A 26,851-nucleotide genomic window follows, 5' to 3' on the forward strand; every position below is an offset into this window, starting at 1 on the left:
TATTATTATTTTTTTTATTAAACTATAAAACAAAAACATCAAAATGATGCAGCACTCTTGCTTGTATGATATTGCTGAACTTGCAATGTCTAGAATAATTTCACATTCACTTTTAATGAGGGAGGGACTACAAACTTTTAACTAAAACATTTCACTTCTTAAACTTGAGCGTTGTCTGGTGTTTTTTCAACACATATTTGTATCTGCATTTGATAAACAATAATTGTTGGACTCCCAGCAGTTCCACTGTGGACCTCCTGTTGAAGACTTTTTCATCTTATGCAAAATTAAAAAATAAAAAAACATCAATGGATCTATGAAGGAATTCAACTGAAGGGAAAATATTTTTAAGCAATTGTTGACTGAAAACCTGTGAATGGCGGTAGACAATACAGGATTTTTCAAACAGAATATTCCTGATTTTTGAAAACAGCACAGACAGAAAGCAGTTATTTTCTCTTTGTTGCCACTCTCATATTCCTCCTCATAATGTGTTATTATCCTCGGAGCCGTACTGTGCTTGAAAACTAAAATCTACAGTACAGGAAGTTACTTCATGAAGAAATGATTGCATATTAAAGCCAAATCACAGCAATGGATCATAAATAAGGACAAATGTAAAATATTCAGCTTCTTAAACATTCCATGTTTTGGTGTAAATTATTCTACAAGAATGATTTTGTGAACAATATACACAGAAATGCATTTTGAATGAAGCCCTGTTACAAAAAAAAAAAGAAAAAAAAAGATACCTTACAATTAAGATACCCAAGAGATAAGATGATGATAAGTCTGCAAAGACCTGTTACTTGGAGATTTTATTTTTGACCTAAAATTTGCTAAATTGTTTGCCAATCTTGAAAGCCTTTTATAAACCCTCTTCATAATGGAAAACAAACCTTCCCGTATCATATGTATATTGACCTCATTAATGCTGACAATCAGCATTTTCTGAAGTCAGATACAACTATTTTGAGCAAAAAGAACTAATCACATATTTCAGCCTAAAGGTTCTGTTTTTTGTTTTTCTATCCCTTGATATTCCACACTCTCACTGTATTAAACCCAGAACATAATGGCACTGCACACATAAATTGCACATCAATATATCTGCACATAATGACATTAAATGTGTCTGGATGGAACTGGGAAAATCACTAAATCCATGTTTTCTGACATTCAATAATGCAAGCTATATGCATGCATCCATTTTACACTCCACTTTGACTGAATTTTGTTAATACAAATCAGACAATATCAGCCTTTCTGACAATTATCTCATTTCTAGCTGCTAATTAGCCAACTGTAGATACTGTCAACTGCATAACCTTTAAGCATTGAGTAAGGCAATGCAATTAGTTTCAGATATTTGGATAGTTGTGTGGTGAGTGGCACCAGGCCCCCACTCTTTGCATGTAAAAGTCAATTATAATAGCAGCCAAGAATCATTTTAAGACATTGCACATAATGATGAAGGCGTGCCATCCTCTTGAGGAGCCCGGCAAGTAGTAGACAATACAGTGTGCTGCATTCTACTGCCATCTGGTGAACAAAACTGTACTCAACAGTCTGCTGCTCTAAGCTTTGTTGTTGTATACTATCATGTTATTTAAGAGTATTCAATCGTTATAGCTATTAACCCCATAAAGCTTCTGACATCTGATTAATAGTTTATACTTTTAGTATGAATGTCCTCCTTCAAGTCATGGTACACATCTCTTTAAAAAATGTTATGAAGTAAACACAAATTACTTTTATATTGTTAGTAATATTTCAAGACTTACTGTATTAAAGCAACTTATGTTTACTTGATCATCCATACATTACATCATTATGATACATCAGGGATTTTTTTTGTACATCTCTTAATCATGATTGTATTGCATTGCATTATACAATAAAAACTACAGAGCTTTGATCATAAAACTAATTGATTTTTTGTCGTATTTTATTGGGATATATACAGTAGAGTAACATCTGATATTTACAGGTATATGCATTTTATGCAAGTAGTTTGTTAAACTGTTACAAAATATCTCTTTGATTTACATTAATGCTATCAGAATTTCATCTTTCTTTTTGGTCTTTTTTTATTTTATTTTAAAATAACAGTTTAACAAAATTGTTCCATATTCTGACTATTGTACGTCATATTCCAGGCAAAATTTTCATTACTAACATTAACAAAAACAGTCATTGCACACTGGCTGCAGGGATGGTTCGCCAAAAAAAATCATCATTTACTCACCCACATGTCATTCCTAACCGGAACTTTATCCGGAAGGTGTTTTCATAAACATTTTAAAAAGGATAAAGACAAAAATGTCTTTCTTTGTCCAAACAATGATGGTCCGATGTTGTTTTTTACTTTCATTAAATGGACAAAGACTGTCAAAACATTTTTCTAAATATCTTGTATATTTAATGTTTCACAGATGAAAGAAAGTCATACGTTTGGAACGACATGAGGGTGAGTAAATGACAGAATTTTTGTTGGGCAAATCCTCACTTCAACAGTTCATTAATGCACATTAAAATATACTGACTTGTATACTTTTGCATTTGAATGTTTACAAACTACTGTTAAACACCATATCAATGAACAAAATCCATAAATGATTTATATAAAACACAGGCTATGTGAGTTCAGCTAAGTTTTATTCAATGAATTGAAGCATAATCAATACTACAGTTCCACAGTTATTGAAGATAAGAAACAAACCAATATATGAATGTCTTAATGACATGGGATCTTGAATAAAAAGAGAAGGCACAGGTCTACAAAATATATGCATAGCATCTGGAATAATTAATAAGGCTTCTCATTCAAATTCAGATATAAAATCATTTTTTGGAGTGTGCAGAACCAGGTAACAGTGGAAATGCTGTGAATAGTTTAGTGAACTCACTCAAAGTGATTGGCAACACTTGAATGAGCTCAGCAGAAGCTCTTGATTATGAATATTCTCATAACTGAATTTATATAACTGCAACACAGAAAACATCTAATTTTGCCCTAATGGCAAACAAATAAATAAACAACATATGGTTATTTCCTCCATCCTCGTTAAGAGAGATAATTGCTTCCTCATAGTTACACAAGTGGACAAGGTAGATTAAAAACAAGTAAATGTTTACTCATTGGTTAAAAACATTAATATTAATAATAAGAATATAACATGTAGTGGGGAGCAGATTTGCAATCGGTACCATACGGTAAGACTTCAGTTTTAAAACAAAGATCTTTGGTTTCACAACAGACAATCTTTCAACTCTTTTGTGATGTCAACAGGCTACATGACAACGCAAAAGATCCCGGTTTGAGGAAAGTATCACATTACCTGGAATTCAGGAAACAAAATTCTCCAAACAGTTATTGCTTCATTATTATCAATCGCAGGATGTCACAAGTATGTACATGTGCTCAAAAGGTTGATATCAAGCTTTCTTTAAATAATGCCTGGTCAACATCTGGTCGACTACAATATAAAAACAAACATGTAGCATAAAACAATCAGATTTTGATTCATTTAACAGCCAATTCAGATCAATTAAAATAAAATATAAAAAAAATAAAATAAAATCGAACAAAAAGAAAAGAACAAATAAGTAGTCAATATTGACCAGGGCACTGAAAATGAACTATATATCCAGTGTTAGAACAAAAGCCTTTCATAAGCAGAAGTATACATACAGAAAAATATATGTCTTCATTAAGGCATTTCTACAGAGGTAATTCTATAGGGTATTTCAGATAACTACTTAATATAAAAACACTATCCTTCATTAATGAAACACCCCGTTCAGGAAAAAAGTGCGTATAGTGTAAATGTCCGCCCTTGATTTGAGCCCCAACAGACATAAGGCCTCATCAACAGCAATGAAGCGTTGAATTAAGGAAGTAATGAACGCAGTAGTCAAGATCGAAACAAAGCACTTCAGAGAGAAGGAAAATCTTCAAATACAAACTTAAGACTGCAATAAATAATGCATTAAGAAGCCATCTCTTTGCCTAAATGGAAAGGTGCACAGAAAGATAATGAGATGCTCAATACATAGGATGTGTTTGTTGTTGGGTAGCTTTTTTGGAGGGAGATCGTACCATGATCCAAACAGGAAAAAAACCACCAAACAATAACAATACCCCAGCATTCATACTGCAGAATTCTGGAATAGTTGGACCTGATATACTGTCAAACATCCACATATAAAAAGAAGTTATTTGTAATCAGAATGTGAAGTCGTGCATTAAATATTAAAGCAAATAAACTGATTATGAGATTTAAAATTACATTCTGCCTGACATCCAAAATCCTTCTGTGCAATACCAGGCAAATCCCACAATATTAAAGTGTCTGAGTGTTATGATCAGGGCAAATGTTCTGATCAAACCCTAACACTTGGAATTAAGTGAAAGCAGGATGGCCGGTTGTTCCTCCATGACGCGAACTAGCAGGTTATCGATGTATTCCTCTAACTCCACGATCCTGGCATCTTTTTTGGATAGTTCATCCTGTTGCTTTACCACCAGTGTGATCAGTTCCTCCTGTGTGAGCTGGGTGAACGGACCGCTCTCTCCAATCTGGATGCGCAGTGAAATGAAGGAACACAGGAAAAAAAGAAAGTATAAGTTATACAGTACAAATCTTTGGATACATGTGATTGATGTTTTTCATTATTCTAAAACCTATGGATGGACTGATATTGAAATTTTGGCTGATAATGATAATTATTTACATGTTATTGGCCAATATCAAAATTCTGTAATATTTTGTCTAAAAAAAAAAAAAAAAAAGAAAAAAAAAAAAGAACTAAAATTGTTTTAAATGCTACAAGCAAAAGTAGGGTCACAACATTATAGTGCACAGTATATTAAATGTAATCTAAATTAATTTCCACTTTTCAGTGTTAATAATAGATTGACATTTTTAAAAATTAACTGTAGGTGAGTGAACATAAAATACGAGAAATGACCATGCACACTTAAATACCCCTAATCAGCCGATACTCGCGTTTAAAAACTAGAATCAAATTCAAAATGAAAGCAGACTTAAACAAATTGTGCCTGCATATGTTTTTCTTCACACATTTTTTATTCCCATATGTGACCCTGGACCACAAAACCAGTCACATGGGTAATTTTTTTAAAAATTGAGATGTATACATCATATAAAAGCTGAATAAATAAGATTCCCATTGGTGTATGTTTTGTTAGGAAAGGACAATATTTGGCCGAGATACAACTATTTGAAGATCTGGAATCTGAGGGTGCAAAAAAAAAATTGAAACATTGAGAAAATCACCTTTAAAGTTGTCCATTTATGTTCGCGATTGTGTTGCATTCAATCACAAAAAAGTTTTATATATTTACAGTAGGAAATTTACACAATATCTTCATGGAACATGATCTTTACTTAATATCCTAATGATTTTTGGCATAAAAGAAAAATCTATATTTTTGACCCATAAAATGTATTGTTGGCTATTGCCACAAATATACCCGTGCTACTTGTGACTGGTTTTGTGATCCAGGGTCACATATGTTAATTTGTGTTATTTAACAACTTATTCCTCAATGTGCTAAATCAGGGGTCGGCAACCTGTGGCACATGCGCCAACATTGGCATGTGAACAAAAGCGAGAGAGCTGTACTATATGTAGGTGAACGTGATTTCACCAAGTACAACGTGTTCCTGGATCAACATCTTTGTCAACAACATTCCAATCAACTAATCAGATATGAGGGACAAGTTTACAGTTTATGTCAAGTTTAGGCTTACAGCCAGGGTTAGGTGCTTCTAATCATTTACCTCTGATTTTAGGGATAAGTTATGGGTAGGGTTAGTTCTCAATTTTCAGACAGGAATGGTTACAGAAATTATGTTGATCCAGGAACATGTCGTATTTGGCAAAATCACAGTGACAGGTATATGGATTTCACTTTGATAAAGTACCTCACACCTGCATACAGATCTACATTTTGAGGTAATCATTCCTCACAGTAAGACAACTTGTTTTATTAAGTTAGGAGCTATAAATACTATTAAACGAGCTGCTGAAAGCACAACACAGATTAAGACAGCAGATGTATCACAAAAGTTAAGTCTGTTTGACTGACAGCTTACAGTTTGTTCTGCTGCATTTGTTGTGCTTAGCTTTGAGAAAGAAAAAAAGTTAATGCTATAAATATCGGAGATAGGAGATAAGTACACAGACTCCTTTTTAATATTCCACACACATCACAATGATGGTGATGTGCAAACTCTGTATACGCAGTGGGGTTCAGTAGGGTCACATTAGAAATCAAGTTATTCAAAGTCTAATTTAAACATGGAAACAGTAACTTGACAAATAAAACAAAAATTTGGAAAATTGCTTCAGAAATGGCACAGTGATTAACTAGGAAACTTAAAAATGGCACTTCATGACAAAAGGTTGCCGACCCCTGTGCTAAACAGCAAGGAGACAGAAACTAGGTCAATTACTGTACCTTTGACTTCTCAGCCATTTCCTTGATGGTGAAAGTCTTTGGGTCTTTCCCCACAGCCAGAACACTGGAAGACTGGCTCTCTGTGGTGTTCATGGGTTTCACTGGGTGAGGCCTAAGAAAGGAGAGATATAGACATATTATCGAAATGAACATGAAAACTTTACTGCAAACAATGGCAAATAACTAGAGAATTTTCATTCATCCAAGAGGAAGATGTACACTTTTAAGAATAAAACAAACCCTTAGAAAAATGTAAATAAAAGTAAACAAGGACCCTTGAAGAAGCACCCACTTCATTTTAGCATTCGATTAAGGAGCCATGGATATGTTTGGAAGGGCGTGGATATGTTTTGCTAATCTCATGCTAATAATTTAGCACTTTAGTGTTGCAAATTTTCTGTATGCACAGATTCCCTTAGATTTGCGAAAATGTGCATTTACAACCAAAGCACACTACATAGGATACTGCATACCGCAATTCGTGTTTGACCATTTCAAGAGAAATGAATGACTGGCAAAAAGTCAAATTAAAAATCTCAAATAACCTTTCTCAGATGATAACTAGACACCTCTTGCTGACGTAAACATGCAATGTAGTGATATAATACATGTGTCATGTTACAATGTTGCATATTACATTTAAAATTTTTTGTTGCATACTATGTTTTTCACACACTAACTGCGGTATAAAGTACATACTGTCTCGTAAGCAGAAAGCAGTTCTTGGCATGTGTTAGTAAACCATTCCAAACTCACCCAATGTATAATTCCCAACAAAATCAAAAGATCAGCAGAGAAATGTAAAACTCAAGTGTAAGCACCTTTGTGGTAAAGCAATTAAGAACCATGCAAAACATCACAATCTTCAAAACAAATTGTGCCCCAACACTCATGCTCACCAGTTAATTTCAGTATATAAACATGTGACCTCAGTCTTGTATGCATCACTTTTTATGTAAGCTTCAATGTGTATGTATGTTATGTAAATCTAACATCTACAGCCTTTCATATGGATCCAGTTTCATAAAACGTACACATTGTCAAGATAATCAATCTAATATGGCCTTCAATAACAAAACAGAACGGAGAAAGCCCTGTATTATTTGACACTGCCTCGGTTCTATTTACACAAGTCTAAAAAGACCATGACATTTTTAACCACAAATAGCAACAATCAATAGCAAAATCCCAAGCCCACAATCCCAACCCTCAAGATCCCAGGAAGTAGTAACCAACCACTAAGCCACCAACTGAACAAATGCCAAAGGCCAGAGATTGATTGAGGTCAAATAAAAGCTGCTGATTTGAAAGCTGATGGGTTTAGCACAGAGTGTTAGAGGAGTTCAGTGAGTTGTTAGTAGGGGTCGGTCGGGAGAACTTTTCTCACCTTCTTGAATTAGAAACAGCACTTCCACTACTAACTGGCTGAGCCTCTGATGGCGAGACCCAAGCACGAAGTGTATTCCTGCCCCCAATAAGCGATTCTGATGTTACTAGGGTGGGTTCAGTTCTGCTTGCTGGAGCAACACTAGTTACAGTCAGCTCAACATCTTCAGCATCTTGTGAAGACTGAGAAACGGATCTATCCAGACTACTATTCTCTGTATCAGCTTTCCCAGTAGTTGTTATCGGGCGAGATGAATGTTTCTTTCTAAGTGAAAAATTTCTATGAAATGACGCTCTGGCTTGTTCAGTAAAGCTTGGTGATTGTTTTCCGCGTTCTAATTTTGATGCAGTGCCGTTTTCAGAAAGATTTGTGAATAGATCACTTGTTCTTTTGTTTGCAAATTTGTTCTCTTTTTTATCAATGGTTGATGCCTGATCTTCAGGATTTCCCATTTTCTTTGTGCCCCTTGTGAACAGGCCATCTTCATTTGTGGTCTGCTGTGGTAAAGCCCAGGGATCTTTAGATATGAAGTTATCACTTGGGAATGGGTCAATCATTCCCTTCCCATCAGGTTCATTAGTCAGTTTCCCCAAATGAAGTTCTTCTTGAATTTCAGCAGTTTTAAGGTGATTTGCTTCAACAAACACATTTGTAGAAATGTTTTCCGTCTGGCCCTTGTGTGGATTCTCAACTTTGTTGTTTTCTAACATCATGGGTTGAGCTGTTACTTGCTTGTCTGGTTGGACTTGTCTGACTGGGTTCTTAACTAATGACTGTTGTCTGGGTTTGACTGAAGGCACCTCTTTAGCCACATCATCAGTCTTTGAATTAACATTTTGAATGGCTCTGGCAGCTGGCGTAGGCTTCTCTTTTGGCTGGGAGAGTTGATGGTTAATGGCATCAGGAGTCAGAGTCTTCTTTTCCTTCTCCTGAGGTATATGTCGACTTTGGACAGCGGGAGGTGACTTATTTTCCATGTTATTGGAGTTTTTAGGCTTATTGACCGTAGCATATAAAGGCTCTCTGATATGACCATGTTGGTCATTAGGCTCAACTGATGGTTCTGGTGTTGCAGGAGCTTTGGGTGGAATGAGTGCTTCTTTGTGCCTAGCAGGGGCAGGGGGAGGTACATCATTATTCCTTTGGTGCTGGTTAAGGTTTGCTGAGGTTCTGTCCTTTAAGACCGCATTCTTATTTGTCATCGGCTTCGCTGGTCCATCTACATTCATCTCTTCAGAGAAATCCCAGTTCCTCTGGTTTACCTCTGCGATAATATGGTCCCAACGTGTCTGACTCATCACCCCATGCCTCTTCTTGGGAAAGAGGGTTTCATAGTCTGGAAGAGGAAGAGACGGTCTATCTTTGGCATTCTGGGTATGCACTTGTCGCCCATTATCAGGATGGCTTTCAGTCTTGGATGAGCCCCCATGATTACCAGGGGGTAGAGGAGCCTTTCGCTTCTTATCAGATTTGGGAGCTGAGAGGTTTTCCATGGACTCACTTGATTCAATGAAACTCCTCTGAGGTTTAGGAGGTGCCAAAGATGAATGTAGATCGGAAAACATGCCAAAAGACTCAAATGAATCAGTAGAGAGGGATGGGGAAAATGGAGAAGCGTGGATAGTGCTCTGGGTGTCTACAGAGTCTGAAGGGGATTGGGAATGGCTATTATCGGTTTCAGGCAGTACACTCAGAGCCAATCTGCCAAAGAGTAAAAACATAAAATGGTCAACTTACAGCTATACCAGTGCTTACAATCCAATATGTTTCTGCTGGGCATTACTACTGCAACTGAAAACACTAAGTTCAATCCATTTAATATGTACAGCACAGGACCCTCCTGTCTAAAATCTATTATATCACAACTCAATACCGGACAACTACACTTTACATGAACAACTGAACATTCAAAACAATAGAAACAATGTCTTCTTAATATTAAATGACTTAAACACACAAATCTTTTTTAATAAAAAAAAACGAATTTTACTACACAAAAATACATTTACTATTATTAAATGTAAATATTAATATTTTACTTATATTCTAGTTTTTAAACATAAACCCCAGATAGACACGAGGAAATGTACCCTGCACTTCCAAATCTAAAAGGTCCACAAAAACAAAGACAACAAAACATATTCCTGTCTCTTTCTATTCTCAGCTTTTGGAAAATTAGTTACTCACCATAACAGTTAATCACCACAAAACAGAAGTTCGTAAAATCCCAAGAACTCCCAGTACAAATACAGTTTTCCCTAAGACATAGGGAACTCTTACAGACTCTTAGTCACTGTCTGTAAGAGCATAAGATCATCATCTTTCACAACTTGTTTAGCTCCATACCAGAAGATTTACCAGACACATTCCTTCCTCCACTAACCAATCAAATGCCTTCGGCAAAACAGGTTAAGTTAGTTACAAAGGGCCAAAATGCAAATAATTTAATACAATATAACCTATTCTGAGTACACTTTGTGTTTGTGGTCAGATAAATGAAACAATAAGTGCCATAAATAACATATTAGGCTATATTTAGTATGGCCTAAAGTATTACAGATACAGCACTCAACAGAAGATTGAATGAAGAGCTTTTTATTTGAGTAAATCACTGATACAACATATTCCACTTTCACCCAAGGGTATGAAACTCAGTCATACCTGAACCACCACACCTACTGCAGTTGAGAAACAATGATTTCATCCCATCCTTACAGAAAACCCACACCCATACGCAAACACTTCCACAATGGGATACAGCTGTGCTGAGAGACAAAAACAAAAATGCTAAAAGCTAATGGAGGTCTTTGAATGAGACACACTTTCAGTAACAACCCCAGTGTGTAGCAATTTGAGCCGTTTCACTAAAACTACTTGTGCACTTACTCTCTTGACCTGTTATGGAGCGCAACTTCAGATCTTCTGTTATTAATCATCTGTTAAAGCAATTTTCGCATGTCTAAATGAAGGAGTTCTTCTTTAAGAGCAGTAGAGTAGACAGAGGTGAGAGGAGTCGAGTTTCAGCCTGGGTTTCCCTCAGCTCTCAGATGGCAAGATACTAACTGCATTACAAGACAGCCTGACGCATCATTCAGCATGCAGCCTCAGCATGAGGTCGGCTGAATATAATACAGACCTCTACATTTTTAGTTTCTTTTTAGATCTTATAAGAATGCTAATAAATGTGGGTGTTTAAAAGAAAAGCAACGAACATGGAGCTCAAAGGTAGAACAATGCTCAGATAGTTCCCTGGGGTTGATTTAGAGCTGGCTGATATTAATGATAGTTCGTTTATGCACATGGAAAGTCTCATCTATATAATAATAATAATAATAATAATACATCATGTTTCCACCACAAACCCTTTGTTTTAAAAGATAAAAAGAGTCCAAATGTAAGTGTTTTGCTTAAAACAAATTCTTTATTAAATGTGCTATAAAAAAAAAAATAATAATAATAAATATATGTTCTTTATAGATATAACTTTCGTAATGTACATGACAGTTCCAAATTTTGGTGTCAGTAATATTTTTAATGTTTTATTTGATCAAAAATACAGTAAAAACGGTAATATTATGAAAAATTACAATTTAAAACAACGGTTTTGTATTTTAATATATCTTAAAATGTAATGCATTTCCTTGATGGCAAAGCAGAATTTTCAACATCATTACGCCAGTCTTCAGTGTCACATGATTCTTCAGAAATCATTCTAATATGCTGATTTGGTGCTTAAGAAACATTTCTTATTTGTATTAATGTTGGTAACAGTTGTTCAATATTTTTTTGTGGAAACAAAATATATATCTTCTTTGAGGAATAGAAAGTTCAAAAGAACAGCAATTATTTAAAATATAAATATTTTGTAACATTATAAATTTCTTTACTGTCACTTTTAATCAAATTAAATGGATTATTGCTAAATAAAAGTTTTTTTTTGTTTTTTTTTAAATCTCAATAACCCAAGACTTTTGAATAGTAGTGTATAATGTAAGATCTAAAGCAGTAAAAAGTAGTTAAATACAATTAAGGCATTGTTTTTCAATAATTGAATACAAGGAAGCATTAATAATACAATATTAAGCAACAATATAACAATGTACAGAAATTAACAGAAATATGTATCAAGTTAAAATTTTTTCTAAAACATTTTAATGAGATTAAACTTACTAAAGCCTTTTTTTTGCTTTTGAACTTACTATTAAAACACCTGTCTGAATCAACAGACACGGATATACTGCGGGTTAAATAACAAAAGCATTTTTAAATGTCAAATATGTTTAAAAAGTTAATTGTTCAAATTATTATATGTAGGCCTACACCTTTTATGAATTTCACATTAATTAAGTCACCTCTATCTGTGATTATGATGCACATAATATCTACGCTGCACAGAACCCCTCCAAAACTCCCTCCCTGATATAAATGTTTATGCAGATATGGTTTGGATCACAGTCTTGGTGTTAAACCGGTTGGGTACGGAGTTAAATGAATGTTGCTGTTGTTGATTAACGTGTCGGGTGTTCTGGTACGTAAAGCAGGTGCGGGGCGGTCACCAAACAGGACCCATGCAAGACTCTGGCTAACTAGTGTAACAAGTACTACAGGAAACTTAATGGTCAATCAATTGTGCATTAAAACCATCACAACATTGCTTAATATTATATCACTATTAAATGCATTGCTAATTAGTGAATATTCACCCAGCCATAAATCAAGAGGAGGTTCATCAATACGCGCACTCACCTCGGCTTGACGGCAGACACTTTCGCTGTGCGACTGGGTAAAGCAATAGCTGTTGGCGTTGGGGTGAGGGTGGTCCTAGCGCCCCTCCGTGGGTCTGTGGATCTCTCTTCTGGGAAAGAGGCTGGGTTATCCGGGCTGAGGGGAATTTCTTCAAACGGGTTTATGGAGGAGGGCGCGTCCAGACGTTTGGGTTCATTCATCGCTTCCTCTCTCTTCTCCTCCTTCTTCCTACCGATGCCAAAGAGAGAGGAAAGACGTTCGGTTACTCTGGACTCCTCATGGTGCCGCTGCTCCTCGGCCCGCTGCATCTCCTCCTCGCTGCCCTTCTTCTGCAGCTCTTCCTCTTCCTTGCGCTTCTTCTCCTGCTCTTCAAGTCTGCTTTTCCTCTCTTCCTCTTGTTTTTTCTCTAGTTCTTGCTGCTTCCTCGACTCTTTTTCTTCCTGTCGGTCCAGCATCTCTTGAAGGCTTCTTCCTCCAGGTTTCTGAGCCTTCTCCTTCTCCTTCTCCACCGCCTCTACTTGACTGAGGCTCCTGTCCTCTAGAGGGCTCTGTGAGGCAAGAGGAGTTTTGTCTAACACTTCAGGCTTGTATGAGGGGATGCTCAGGCCTTTAAATGAGTCGATGGACATGTCGGAAGCATTTCTTTGATGGTGTTTATGAACATCCTCTACTGAACCCTTTCCTGAGCTGTTCAGACTGAGCGTGGAGCCAAAAGCAGCTTTCGGTTCTTGCTCCTCAGCATAAACATGGTTGCCGTTGATACACAGGTTATTCTGCTCCGGGATGTTTTGTTTAGAGCGGCTCAGAAGAGAAAAGGGGCCAAGAGATGCTTTGCTATCTGAGCTGTCAGTGCGCTTGTGTCCCAGAATTTTAAACCTTTTTTTCACTGCAAGAGAAAATAGACAATTTGTATTAAAACACCAATGTCCACAAGGTCCAAAATGTATTTGGATAATGTCAGAAACTTAAGCCACACTTAAAAATGTTAAACTTTTTGATTTGTAACTGGTGTCAAGGTGAATTTTAGTAGATGTATGCGCTACATATCAAATTATATATATATACACACACACACTGAAAAAGTACAAGTAGTGATTTTAATGCACTTCAAATTAAGGCGTTTTATCTCACTGTTTTTCTATTTTAATACAAGAAAAAATATGTAATAATTTTCATTTTTGTAACGATACACAGTAATAAACAGAAATATTTACCTACTTACACTAGGAATAAATTACATTTAAAAATATATGATAAAATAAAAGTTATTTTAAATTGTGATAACATTTCACATTGTTACTGGTTTACAGTGTTCTTCATTAAATAAATGTAGGCTTGAGCATAAGAGACTTCTTTCTAAAACATAAGAAAAAAAAACTCAATTACTCAAATTTTGGGACTGTGTACAAATTAGTGCACTAAAAACACTATGAATAAAATGTGATCCATGTCTGACTACTTTTAATATGATACTTATAATTATGCTTTTAAAAGCTTAATCTAAAGGGGGAAAAATGAAAAAGGGTGGATACATATATTTGGACTAGATGCATAAACTTTGACCTTACCATCAGGAGAGTCCACATTAAGTCCGGACGATCTGCTGCTGCTGAGTGAACTGTTCTTCTCAGGCAGGGTGCCCAGGGTTGACATGGACTGGGACACATTCCTTTGGAGGTTTGTCTTTGGTCCAAAAAAGGATTTCAGTTTTGATTTCTTCTTAGGAGCGTCTGAACCACCCTCTCCTTCTCCTTCACTGTCGGTTCCCACTGAGGAGGGCACGATCGCAGAGGCGGAATCCGACAGGCCGTCTTTCTTCTTCCCACGAATTTTATCCTTGAGCTTGGAGATGCCAGAGCGAGGCTTGTCTGTCATGGAGAGGTCAAACATGCTGGCTGACATGTTATTCCTCATGAACTGAATGTCCAAATGAACTTCCCCTCTGTCCTTCTCTTGTTTCCCATTCTTATCCACCAGCTTGTACCAACTGCAAAAGAGAATCAAACAAGGTCTTCATTAGATTGCATGACAGTTGTGCTCTTTTTTTTCCTTGTTAAAGGGGTCCTATTATGCTTTTTGACATTTTCAACTTTCTTTAGTGTATAATGTTGCTGTTTGAGCATGAAAAATAAGGTCTGCAAAGTTACAAAGCACAAAGCCAATCCAAAGGGAGTGCAACACCTCCATTTTAGTGTTGAGTTTTCTTCCGGTAATGTACACATCACGATATTCCTCATTTAAATAATTCCCGCCAAAGGCATACGCGAAAAAATAAATAAATAAATAAATAAAACCGAGGCCTGGTTGAGTTGCATTAGTAGTGTGTTGAAACTCGCGGTACAGTCGACCAATCAGAGCACATTGCAGTTTTCAGAAGGAGGGGCTTCATAGAGACAGGAACTAAACAGAGCGTTACTGACAGACTGGGAAAATAGGTGTTGCAATAATGTAAAATATGTGAAAAATTATAATTTTTTGAACATTCAAATATGAAACCCTATCCTAGTAGACTCCAAAAACAAAATCAAGACTTCAAAAAAAGGGCATAATAGATCCCTTTTAACAATGGTCATTTATTTGAATTATTTCAGCTTATTTAAAGTCTTATTTTTAAAATCACATTAAAGTAAATAAAACTATTAGAAATAATTTGTGCTCATTAAAATAAAGCTAAAATAAAATATAAATATTAGAAAAAGAAAACTTAAAAAAAAATTGTCTTGGTAAATAACTAAAATAAAAGTTGAAGTATTAAAATTTCCAAAAAATAAATACGTTAAAAAAAAATAAAAAAAAAATAAAAAGTTAAATAGTAATAAAAAGGCACATACAATTACTAAATATTAACAAATACTAAATAATGCTAAAATAACACTGCATGTTACGCAAGTAATTTATGATTTAAGTGTCATTTTGGAAACACTGCAAATTTTCTTGACTTTTGTAAAATATATTTTTTAAAGATAAAAAAATAGATTTGTTTGTGTGGGGAAAGAACTATAGAAAAACCCTGTAATCTCCAGCTGGTTGTTCATTATTATTATTGTTATTATTTTATTATGTGAGAATAACAAGGCCACAGAGTGATCATTAGCATTCATTATACAAAAAAAAATAAAAATAAAAAAAAAATTCCTGCACCTGACCAATCAGAACTAAATCATTTAGAGAGTCGAACATGATTTTATCATAACCCTATGAGCACACATGATTAAGTGGTTAAGATCCGGGCTATGATACCCTTTTTTTATTATATAAGCTAAATTCATTGATTTAAATGGTGGTGGGATCAAAACTAAATTACTGTATACAAATAGAGAGGCCAGATTTTCACATGGGAGTTGAGCCCTGTGCCAGTAAATGATGCAGGTCAGAGAAGCCCTCCTACTGATGAAATAAAGGGAAAAATGTCTTTGTTTAGCCCACGCTTATCCACACATTTCTGCTCGGCAATTTTTTCAGCAGAGCAGCAGGTAGGAGAGTTCTGGAGTTCAGTATCTGTAATCATGAACAAGCCATTATCCGCCCACGCTGTTGTCATAATAGACTCCTGAACACTGGGATCATGGGGCGTCTACAGTCACACTGACACCAAACAGCAGCTCCCACGGATGAATCGGATTAAACGTGGCATGTGTTCAGAGGAAGCAGCTGCAGCAGAATTCCAAGCATTTAGGTTTGGACCCCCACAGGACAAGAGTTTTGGACAGACTGCTACTACAATTTTAAGAAAAAAAAAAAACATCATGAACATTTTTCCCTTTTAGAATAACACGTAAAAGCGATTTCAGGGCTCAACAATAAGAATGACCCACTGTGAGAGAGATTCAGCAAGACATCAAATCATATGCAATCATTGTTTTGTTGTTGAAATTTTATATTTGTATTTAGGAAAAATGTACATAATGAAATAATAATATACATTTATATAATTTGGGTTTGAAAACTGTTTCACTCAACTCTAACCCTAACCCTATAGTAAGTGCATATAGTTCATTATTATTCAGTACTTTAATGTATAATTAATTACCAGTGTTTGGTAAGTTACTCTAGTAATTAATCTCTAGCTACTAATTACATATGCAATAGTGTAATTAAATGACTGTACTAATTACTTTTTCTAAAAAGTATTGCATTACTTATTACTATTTACTTTCCAAATCCCATATCAGCATCAATCAGTTGAACAATACAATACAATACATGAAACTGCAGTTGTAATTCCTTAAAATAATCAAAATAAAATTGTATAAATTATGCTTGACGTTAATTTGATGTTAAATCCACTATTTTCTATTTACTAAGTCTATTTTCTATTGACATACACTAAAAAAGCCAAACCGTTCTCACTTCAAAGGTGTCCAATAATGATAATGAAAAATCATGCATCATAAATTCAAACCCTTTATATAACATACTGTATGTGACCCTGGACCACAAAACCAGTCACATGGGTCAATTTTTTGAAATTGAGATTTATTGATCATCTGAAAGCTGAATAAATAAGCTTTCAATTCAAGTATGGTTTGTTAGGATAGGACAATATTTGGCCGAGATACAACTATTTGAAAATCTGGAATCTGAGGGTGCAAAAAAATCTAAACATTGAGAAAATCGCCTTTAAAGTTCTCCATGTATGTTCGCGATTGTGCTGCATCCACTCACAAAAATATTTTTTATATATATTTATGGCAGGAAATTTACAAAATATCTTCATGGAACATGATCATTACTTAATAGCCTAATGATTTTTGGCATAAAAGAAAAAAAAAATTGATCATTTTGACCCATACAATGTATTGTTGGCTATTGGCACAAATATACCCGTACGACTTATGACTGGTTTTGTGATCCAGTGTCACATATAAATATATTTCCTTTTCATTAAGCCCTGAATGCATGTAAATTTTTCAGAGTTTTGTTGTGCAGAAACACTTCACCTTTATGTTTTTTTCTTTTTTCAAAGAATAATACTATAGATCAAAATGCTCTCATCTATGCTTGGAATCACATCCAAATGGGAAAAACTAAAGAAGCCCAAGACCAGGAAACACAGACTATCAGTCCGTTAGTGGACCGTATACAGTCGGACCACAGCAGGAAACTCAAATCTGGAGTTTCGGGGTGGGGAAAGACTTAAGGGAAATCATGCCTATCAGCAATCGAAGCTCAAGGAATGTTCTTCATGAGGTCACTGTTTAGAATGTGATAAGGAGAGTTCTTTCAAGATAATCCAAGCCTATTTACATTATCTTCTTCTCTAAAGTTTGTTTGGACCAAAGGGGAGGTGAACAACAGATGCTTGACAAACGCAGCACAGAATATCACATCGAACCTTTTCCCTTTTAATAGATCACCTTGCAGTCAAACCCATTTTTAGTCTCTTTCATAAGCATTAATCTTCAACACACCATTCTCTCGCAGCTCTCAGGAATCGATCCATATGGTCATGCCTGAAAGATCTTTGTTATCTGAGACAACATTCGAAAAATTTGACGAATGGACTTCATGTGAACATCCAACACATCCCTCGCAGCTAATCTAACACACACACACACACCGGTTTATCTCTTTATACTGGGAAAAAGTAACTCAAACAAACAGTTGCGGTTCCTAATCTAACTTCAGCTGCAATCATTAACTCTGTCTGAGAAGGGCACAGTGAACTACGCTGTGCTCTTACCAGGAAAAGCCTTTTATCATTTTCAGAGATAAACAAGTCACATTTATACAAAAATCAAGGAAGTAGATCTACTGCACGATTTCATCCAGATTCACATTATGACAATGAAAGGAGTCTGGTTTAAAGGTCCCGTATTATGCCCCTTTTCACAAGATGTAAAATAAGTCTCTGATGTCCCCAGAGTGTGTATGTGAAGTTTCAGCTCAAAATACCCAACAGATCATTTTTTACAGCATGTTTAAATTGTCATTTTTTGGGGCTCAGAAAAACACGCTGTTTTAGTGTGTGCCCTTTAAATGCAAATAAGCTGCTGCTGGACGACACAGGGGGCGGAGCCTCACGAGCTCGCGCACAGTCTCTCTGGACAATTTCATCTCACGGAATGATGATAATCAGAAACTCTCAGTAACGGTGTTCATTTCGAGTCGGACAATAATTCCTACAGAGTCAGAGTGCTGTATAGAGATGATACAGGTATGGTTTAGTAGTTTAATTACGGTTATTATAACGTATTTGTCATCTGCTTGTATGTATCCATTATTTATTAATAGCCTACAAGTCTGCTGTCTGAATGATGATCAAACATATACTGATGAGTTTAATAAAGTTTATTGTACATCACACAAAAGATGAAGCGTCAGTTTTACTTCAGAAAATCACCGTAAGAGCTGAGTAAACACAGTAAGGTATTAGAAGTGCGCAAGTACATAAACGAATTTCGGTAGAGTTGAGGGAGCATTCCTGTGGGCGGAGGTTAGTCAAGAAACGGTTCTAGTGACGTCATTAAAGCAGGAAGTAGAGGGATGTAGTCCAAACGGGCCGTTCGATGTAGGCGACTTCTGTTAAATAAAATATCTCGCTTGGCATTGAACTTTGAGCTTTATAATTTTACAGATATTATTTATACTCTAACAACAACATTACACACTAACTAAAGTTTGAAACATGGGATCACGAAGAACGGGACCTTTAAGTGATCAGTTCATGCACGTAAAGGACGAGCCTTCATCTATTAGTTACACTCTTTTTGAGGGACTAAAAGATGCTGTCAGCAAGGTTACTGGGGTTCTAGCAAAAAGAATGTTTCGTAAGCAACTCCGGTGTTGGATGTAAGTGTGAACATGACAGGCCTCACGTACTCCCGACATCAGAGCCACTGAAGACGCAGGGTATTAGTTGTATATTTATTTTCGAAGGGACTGCGCCCCCTACCTAATTTAGTTTATGTCTGCGCAAATCATTTTACACCAGACTGCTTTGTGAACGAGGGTCAATACAAAACACAGGTTTTGCTAAAAAGTTGTTACTCAAGAATGGGTCAGAACCAACTGTTCGTGGTCCAGCTTATAGTCTCCGGAGCGATACTGGCCACGGCAGTAATAAAAAGGGTTCAAAGTTCATGAGTTGTTTTACGAATATAAAGTTTCCAGTTTATTAAGCACCCCTCGAGAAGACATAAGATTTGTTTACATTTGTTTACTGTTAATTGTGACAAATATGTTTGTGTAATTTGCTGTGTATGTTGATGACAATACAAGAGAGAGAGAGTTTATGGATAAAGATTTAATGCGCACTTCTTATACAGTGATTTTCTGGAGTAAAACTGACATCTCATCTTTTGTGTGATAAAACTCATCAGTAAAGTTTTGGCCATCATTTAAACAATGTCCGCTACAACAGGCTTGTACTAATAGTGGATAAAATCAAGATGACAACATAAGTTATAAGTAATTAAACTAAACTATACCTGTTCTATCTCCATAGAGCATTTATTCTCTGGCTCTGTAGGCATTATTGTCCGACTCCGCTTCAAACTGAACACCGCTACTGACAGTTTCTGACATTTTCAGTGCGTGGGATTGTCCCGTTTTGTTGCTGATATGAGCTCTTGAAGCTCCGCCCTCTTCTTGAAATGTGTCTGGAAGCAGCAGCTCATTTGCATTTAAAGGGACACGCATAAAAACTGCCCGTTTTTGCTCACCCCCAAAAAGTGGCAATTTTAACATGTTATAAAAATTATCTGTGGGGTATTTTGAGCTAAAACTTCAAATACACACTCTGGGGACATCAGAGACTTATTTTCCATCTTGTAAAAAGGGGCATCTGATGTCACCTTTAAAATTACTCAACGTTGTCACGCCAGCCCAAAAATCCCCACACAGTTGAGCAAAACGGCAGTCCAGTATGGCACATTCAGAAGTCGAAAATAGCATATGTCAAAAATAAAACTATTAAATGCTCTTAGAGGACTTCCTCTTAATAAAAATAGCACTGCTGTTAAAAAACACTGGGCTATGCAGAGTATATAATCCTCACTGAAATAAATTAAAATTAAAACAAACTGTTCCTCTAAAAAAAGAAACCAAATGAAAATAAACATAATACTAATTTAAAATAATAATTTAATTTCAATTTGAATTAAACTCGTCTAACCTTGCTGTGAATGGGGCAGATAAGGGTTAACAGGAACCATGAGTTCACACCGATTCCCTTTATTTGTTTCAGGTACACAAAACCATGTTTGCAGAGAAACTTTAAACCAAGGGCACAGCCACTGCGAGACTGCAAAACAAACGGGTGCAGCAAGTTTCATCTGCTCTTTTATTTATGGGATAACAAATGATTTCATAAAGAGTTTGAGAGGTCATATGACATGGGAATAGTTGGCCTGGATAAAGGTATAGCAAAATCATTTGAAAAATGATCCACTGAGTTTAAGAATTAACCACACCTTAGTCTAAATAAGCCTGGACTGAAGACTACGTACAGATACTTACACTGGACTGGAGACTCAAAAGATGGAAAGGCGCTAAAACGTGACAGGCCTGGGACTTTAAAATGCCTTGGAAGGGGGAAAATTGCCATATTAAATTTAGATAAGAACTGTCTAACTACTAATTTTATTACTATTTAATTAAAACTGCAATAATATAGGATTTTTGTCTTATATTTGGATATTCTTATAAGCGACAATGCTCAGCTGACCCACACCTCAATGTCAAAGCTGCCATATCAACATTACCCTGAAGTAGGACAGTAACACGACACCAGCAAGCTCTAAGAAAAAGAGAAGGCAAAATTCAATCCCTTGTGTGTTCGTAATGAGAGGGAGAAAGAACGAGAAAGAAAGAGAGATGGCTTGTGTTTTATGAGCAGTGCTTGCAGTGCACAATACTATAATGAAGTGCCAGTGCCAACATTTACAGCTTTCCCAGACTGTCAATACTATCTGATAATAAATTAATATGGAGGACTTTTTGATTACAAAATAAATTAGACTAGAAACCTCGATGGTTCTGGACTTGATGATGATGCTGAGAGGAAGATCACGTAAGAAGCTGGATCCAGCTTTGTTTTTATATCTGGAAAATCATGGTCACTATGAAATTATTTGACAATGCAAATCAGGGAAAATAACTCAACTCTCCAGTTGATCGGTCATCTATACTCCGATCTCTATTGCTTGGTTAGATCTGATGCTTCTATATGTGAGCTCTCAACCAATGATGATCCTCCCTATTTTACATGTTGCACACTGAAAAGTAAAAATAAATAAATGTATAAATAAATGTAAGTAATAAATAAATAAACGAAAGAATAAATAAATTAAATAAAAAAAGTTATATAAAAAAGTAATACAAAAAAACAAATTCAAGGTTAAATTTAATTAAAAATTAATTATATTTGTTATCAAATCAGTTATTCCTTTATTTATTTTCCTGTTATTACATCCATCCATCCATCTATACTGAACAAAACTATAAACGCAACACTTTTGTTTTTGCCCCCATTTTTCATGAGCTGAACTCAAAGATCGAAGACTTTTTCTATGTACACAAAAGGCCTATTTCTCTCAAATATTGTTCACAAATCTGTCTAAATCTGTGTTAGTGAGCACTTCTCCTTTGCCGAGATAATCCATCCAGATCACAGGTGTGGCATATCAATATGCTGATTAGACAGCATGATTATTGCACAGGTGTGCCTTAGGCTAGCCACAATAAAAGGCCACTCTAAAATGTGCAGTTTTTAAAAAAAGCAAAAAAAGTTTGCAAAAACAAACGTGTTGCGTTTATAATTTTGTTCAGTGTATCCATCCATCCATCCATCCATCTATCTATTCATTTCTGCAGGTTTGGTCCTCCATATACTAAGGCATTTTATTAAGCCTCTACAACAATTTTTTTCCCCTCATAAAACAGAATTAGAACATGGTTTATTATAACGGTTTCCACATACTGCCATGAAAGTTATGGACTTTAATGAAAATAAAAGAGCAAATAGTTACATTATGTTTCATTCTTAGTACTCATATTCGATAAATTAATCTATTTTGGATCAAAGTCAAAGACAGAAAAAATGAAGAGAATAAACAAAGCCTATGACCTTCAGTGCTAATAGATTACAGAAAGTATGACATGCACAATACTTATCAGAGCTGAGTTTATTATGGGAGACACAATAAAGTGATTCAGTGAAACTTAAGCCAAGACCTCCTTCAAAACACACCTGCTTGAAATAAATCACACATTTTAAGTGTTTCTCTCATTACGTCATAAGGAGCTTTGCATTCCTATTTTACATCGGAAGCCTACATGGATACACCCAAACATTCACGTCACAACTATTAACATACTTCACCATTACATATAGTCTCAGGTACAGTACACACCTGCTTTAAATGGCAACCATGTGAACTGGGGCAAACCCAAGGCAAATAGACAGATCTCACACGTCCACTTCACTCTCTGTTTTAGGAAGTCAAACCAATAGGCAAATAAAAGATCCTCTGTATTTGAATAAAGAGCAGCCCACATTAAAAAAGAACAAACTCTGAAAATTGTTTAAAAAAATAAAAATAAAAAATAATAATAATATAATTATTTATTTATTTTTTATTTTATTTTTTAATATTTGGTAAGTTGTTATATTTAGTTTTTTCTATTCTACCAATTGTTCTGAGAAAGTGAATAATAATAATAATAATAATAATAATAATAATTATTATTATTATTATTATTATTATTATTATTATTATTATTATTATTACAACTATAATATAAAAGTTACACATTGTTCTATTGAACATTGGATTTTTCATGCAATCATAATATTCTATTATAATTTAGTCACTCTTACGGATTGCAAGCAGACCTTTTAAAACCTAATTTTCTAAACAGAAGGCCATAATATGCCTACATTTTTAATATAAATGATGTACCTCTAGTGTCTTTAGGTTGGATTAGTATTTAAATTACTAAACTGCATGAACCAGATCTGAAAGGAAAAGAACACCGTGTTCACACGCACACCTGCACGCACACACACGCACACGCACTATTCTAAAAGGTGGTGGAAAGTACACACCAATGTATGTTAATATACACCATTATCCCAACCTAGGGTGTCACTCATGCTTGTCAGTTAATGACTAGTGAAGTTTTGTTGCAATGGGCTGGGAAGGGTGGAGAGGAATGTAAAAACGACATTATTTGTAATACAGTTAGACTGGTTGTGCAAGATTATGATGGACTGTTTTACTCTATTAATCATATTTAGCCTACTTGCTTGCTTGGAATAATAAACTATGACTTTTCAAAAGCATACATCAGAGAAAAAAAAAAAAACACCTGACCCAAGAAAATTAGCAGATCCGCTAATGAAGTTGCCACCAGTTACTCCTGATATTAATAATTGTTCTACAGCTGTTATAAGTAACATTACAAAGACTTAAAAAGGGTTTATGGCACACATATTTTTATCTTAGCCTAATTAGTAGGAATCATCTTGACTGAAAAAAAAAAAAAAGTCAGAGTGAAAAAAGCTTTCCTGTTAAAATTGAGTCAAGTAATTCTACATGGAGCTGAGCTCACCCTCATAAATGCTGACATTTTGAGATTACATGACAATGGATTCAATGGGCCAAGTCACTAGTAGTAACAACATCATCAATAATAATAATAATAATGTTTATTTTATATTGCACTTTTTCTGTGCTCGAAAGGTATACTAAACAAGCAAACCAAAAACAAACATGGTCATGGTCAAGATCATGGAACAGATCATGTGTGAGATCCACTGGCTCAAACAAGCAGACCCCGATGGAGCAATGAATCAAACGGGTCTGACAATCTGCAGCGCAAACGGCACACAACAAGAACAAACGGCACAGGACCTCAAATGCTGAAGGCCACCGGGCAAAAAGACAGGTCACTTCCCGTTCTCTCTCTCAAAGGCCAGAATAGGAAGTCGACTGGACAAATCAGCAAGCCAACCTAATATGCAAATAAAGGGAAACTCGCATGCCTTCGGTTTTTGAATACGAGCAGCCCTCATTTCCAAAGGTGAAAATGAAAAGCTGGAGAAAAATCAAGCTTAAGCAAGGACTACATTGAAACTAAACTTAAAAAAAAAAAAAAAAAAAGAACAAAGTTTGTGTTCTGTTTCTGTGGTGCCTAAGCTATTTATATTTTCTGTTGAACTAGTTCTTGTTATTTATTGTCAAAAATTGACAATTCAGTTCCTAGCATTGAGGCAAGCATGACTTTTACTCATATTCAGGGTTAGGGCCTATATATACACACATACACATACATATAGATGGAAAGTAAGTTGTCCCTTATTTTCACTAACCTATATGAATGACAGCTCAAATTATGTGGCTTTTTGAGATATTCTGGGAGTTTTTTGTGATAATAGTTAAAATTTTCGCATAATGGACAAAATGTAGGGGGGGGGGGGGGGGGTGAAAAATTGGAAATATTTGGGTCTATTTCTAACTCTTTTTAAACAAACACCTAGCAACACCCTAGCAACCACACAGCAACATTCAGAACACCTTAGCAACCTTATAACAACATCCTGGTGGCAGGTCGATACCTAAAAACATTTAAAAACTACAAACCTTGTTTGATTTGTTTGGCTGCCTCAAACATTTCGACATCGACGAGCGCTGTTATACTGCTTAGGCAAACCAGCATAAAAACGTAAAACTTTGTGTCATGCTACGAACAAACAAAGCGGGTGCGTAATGAAGTGCAGCCAGCATCAAAATATGGGGGCAAAAATTTGGCCTTTCCTATTATCTATCATTTCCATCAAAATATATGGTGGTTATGGCCCTGTGTTGCAGTGTTAACAATTCAATATGTTTGGAACTATCTTGTAGTTAATTCATTCTTTGAAGTGAATCATGGTAGATTTGTCATTATTTGCAACCCACAGCCTATTTGACAAATTAATTTTGAATAGCCTATTATGTTGACTCATACCGAGTGGAGAGGAGGAAAACATTTCGTGAATGTACCCAAACATAACTATGAATATGAGGAACAGGTTGATTAAAAATAATTTCTATAGTTAGTACAGTTCTATAGGTTTTTTTTTTTTTTTAAGTTTTGACTAAATAGACACAAATCAGTGATGTGACGTAGCTGAATCGTTTCTGCCTCATCACAACATTTCGATGTATCCATCACACGTATACAGTAAGGGATTAAATACTACTGTATAATGGTCATGAAAACACAAACACCCAGGAGACGAAATGTACTTTTACTTGACGAACATTTGTTTTAAAAGGGTGGAGTACTGAATCCTGCCCATACAAAAGAGGAGACCAAAACATACTTTGATGAACTGTTTGAAAGCTTATCGCTTTGAACTTTAAAAATCTTTGAGTCATATGGGATGCTTTTATGACGCAAAGATACAATGTTATTCCCCCATAGGACAGAATGACACTCACTCGGTCTTTTTGCGTGATCTGTTGGCGTGGAGGTCCACTAAGTTGATGACAGCCTGTCCCAAAAACTTGTCCAGTCCCACCAGGGCTCGGTGCATCGCGATGATGTAAAGCGTGCATCGCTCCGCGTTCCCCTGATGGAAGAGCGGCAGATCGAACGTCGCTTCTTCCTTCCATTCGGGCGATACGCATTTCTCCGCTACGGACGTGGAAAACTTGTCCTTGCCCACCTGCATGATGGCATATGCGTCGTTCGTTCCATTTTTGCCCTTGATCCGCAGGTTTCGCGCTTTGAGCACTGTTACCTGAACGCTGGTGGGATACCACTGCTGGTCACCCAAAGACATTCTCAGTTAAAGTCCAGGTTCAAGCGGGACGTAAAGTTGCGCTTTGTTCGTTGGATCCCGCTTGGTGTTTGTCTAGTATCCGGCGTCGCTCTGGCTGTCCTGCGTGTAACTGTTTGGGAGATATTATATAAGTCCCGCCCCTCGCGCATGACGTCACTGTCAACCCAGAGTTCAGGTGATGCAGGTATCACATCATTCTTCACATCATTTAACTATTAATGAAGAGCTTTTGATTGAACACTCAGCCCTGTGAAAATATTATTTATTTATTTTAAATCCCGGCCTTTTAACAACGTTGCACCACTTTTAATATTTGGTCATGACTTTTTCAACAATTTTAACCTCAAAGTGCGACGCCAAAGGTGTACAGTAAACGATGCGGGTTTGCCTACAGTATCAGCGAGTTGTTTAGCAACAGACAACCAATCAGAAACTGCCTTGCCGATTACCTCAT

At 35.8% G+C, this 26,851-nt stretch overlaps 1 protein-coding gene across 2 annotated transcripts; it reads right to left on the minus strand.

Annotated features, from left to right (window-relative positions):
• Positions 1 to 3,343: 3,343 nt before the first annotated feature.
• Positions 3,344 to 26,509, minus strand: rab11fip1a (RAB11 family interacting protein 1 (class I) a). 2 transcript variants are annotated; one of them, XM_079897901.1, is made up of 6 exons: positions 26,054 to 26,509; positions 14,192 to 14,610; positions 12,624 to 13,509; positions 7,878 to 9,578; positions 6,491 to 6,602; positions 3,344 to 4,582 (listed from the first exon to the last, which is right to left on the minus strand). In XM_079897901.1, the coding sequence occupies exons 1-6, from the start codon at positions 26,395 to 26,397 to the stop codon at positions 4,394 to 4,396; spliced, it is 3,651 nt and encodes a 1,216-aa protein (XP_079754027.1). In that variant the 5' UTR covers positions 26,398 to 26,509; the 3' UTR covers positions 3,344 to 4,393. The 2 variants fall into 2 exon arrangements, with proteins under 2 accessions (XP_079754027.1, XP_079754028.1); XM_079897902.1 differs by lacking the exon at positions 7,878 to 9,578.
• Between the last annotated feature and the right edge of the window lie 342 nt (positions 26,510 to 26,851).

The sequence above is a fragment of the Squalius cephalus genome (genome assembly GCF_949319135.1).
Source record: "Squalius cephalus genome assembly, chromosome: 16".
Taxonomy (NCBI): Eukaryota; Metazoa; Chordata; class Actinopteri; order Cypriniformes; family Leuciscidae; genus Squalius; species Squalius cephalus.

Coding starts and splice junctions, on each gene's coding strand:
- rab11fip1a (XM_079897901.1), bottom strand. CDS start 26,397: ATGTCTTTGGGTGACCAGCAGTGGTATCCCACCAGCGTTCAGGTAACA. Junction 9,579..12,623: donor GTGTCTGCCGTCAAGCCGAG/GTGAGTGCGCGT, acceptor ACTCTTTGGCAG/ATTGGCTCTGAGTGTACTGC. Junction 4,583..6,490: donor AAATGGCTGAGAAGTCAAAG/GTACAGTAATTG, acceptor CTGCGCATCCAG/ATTGGAGAGAGCGGTCCGTT.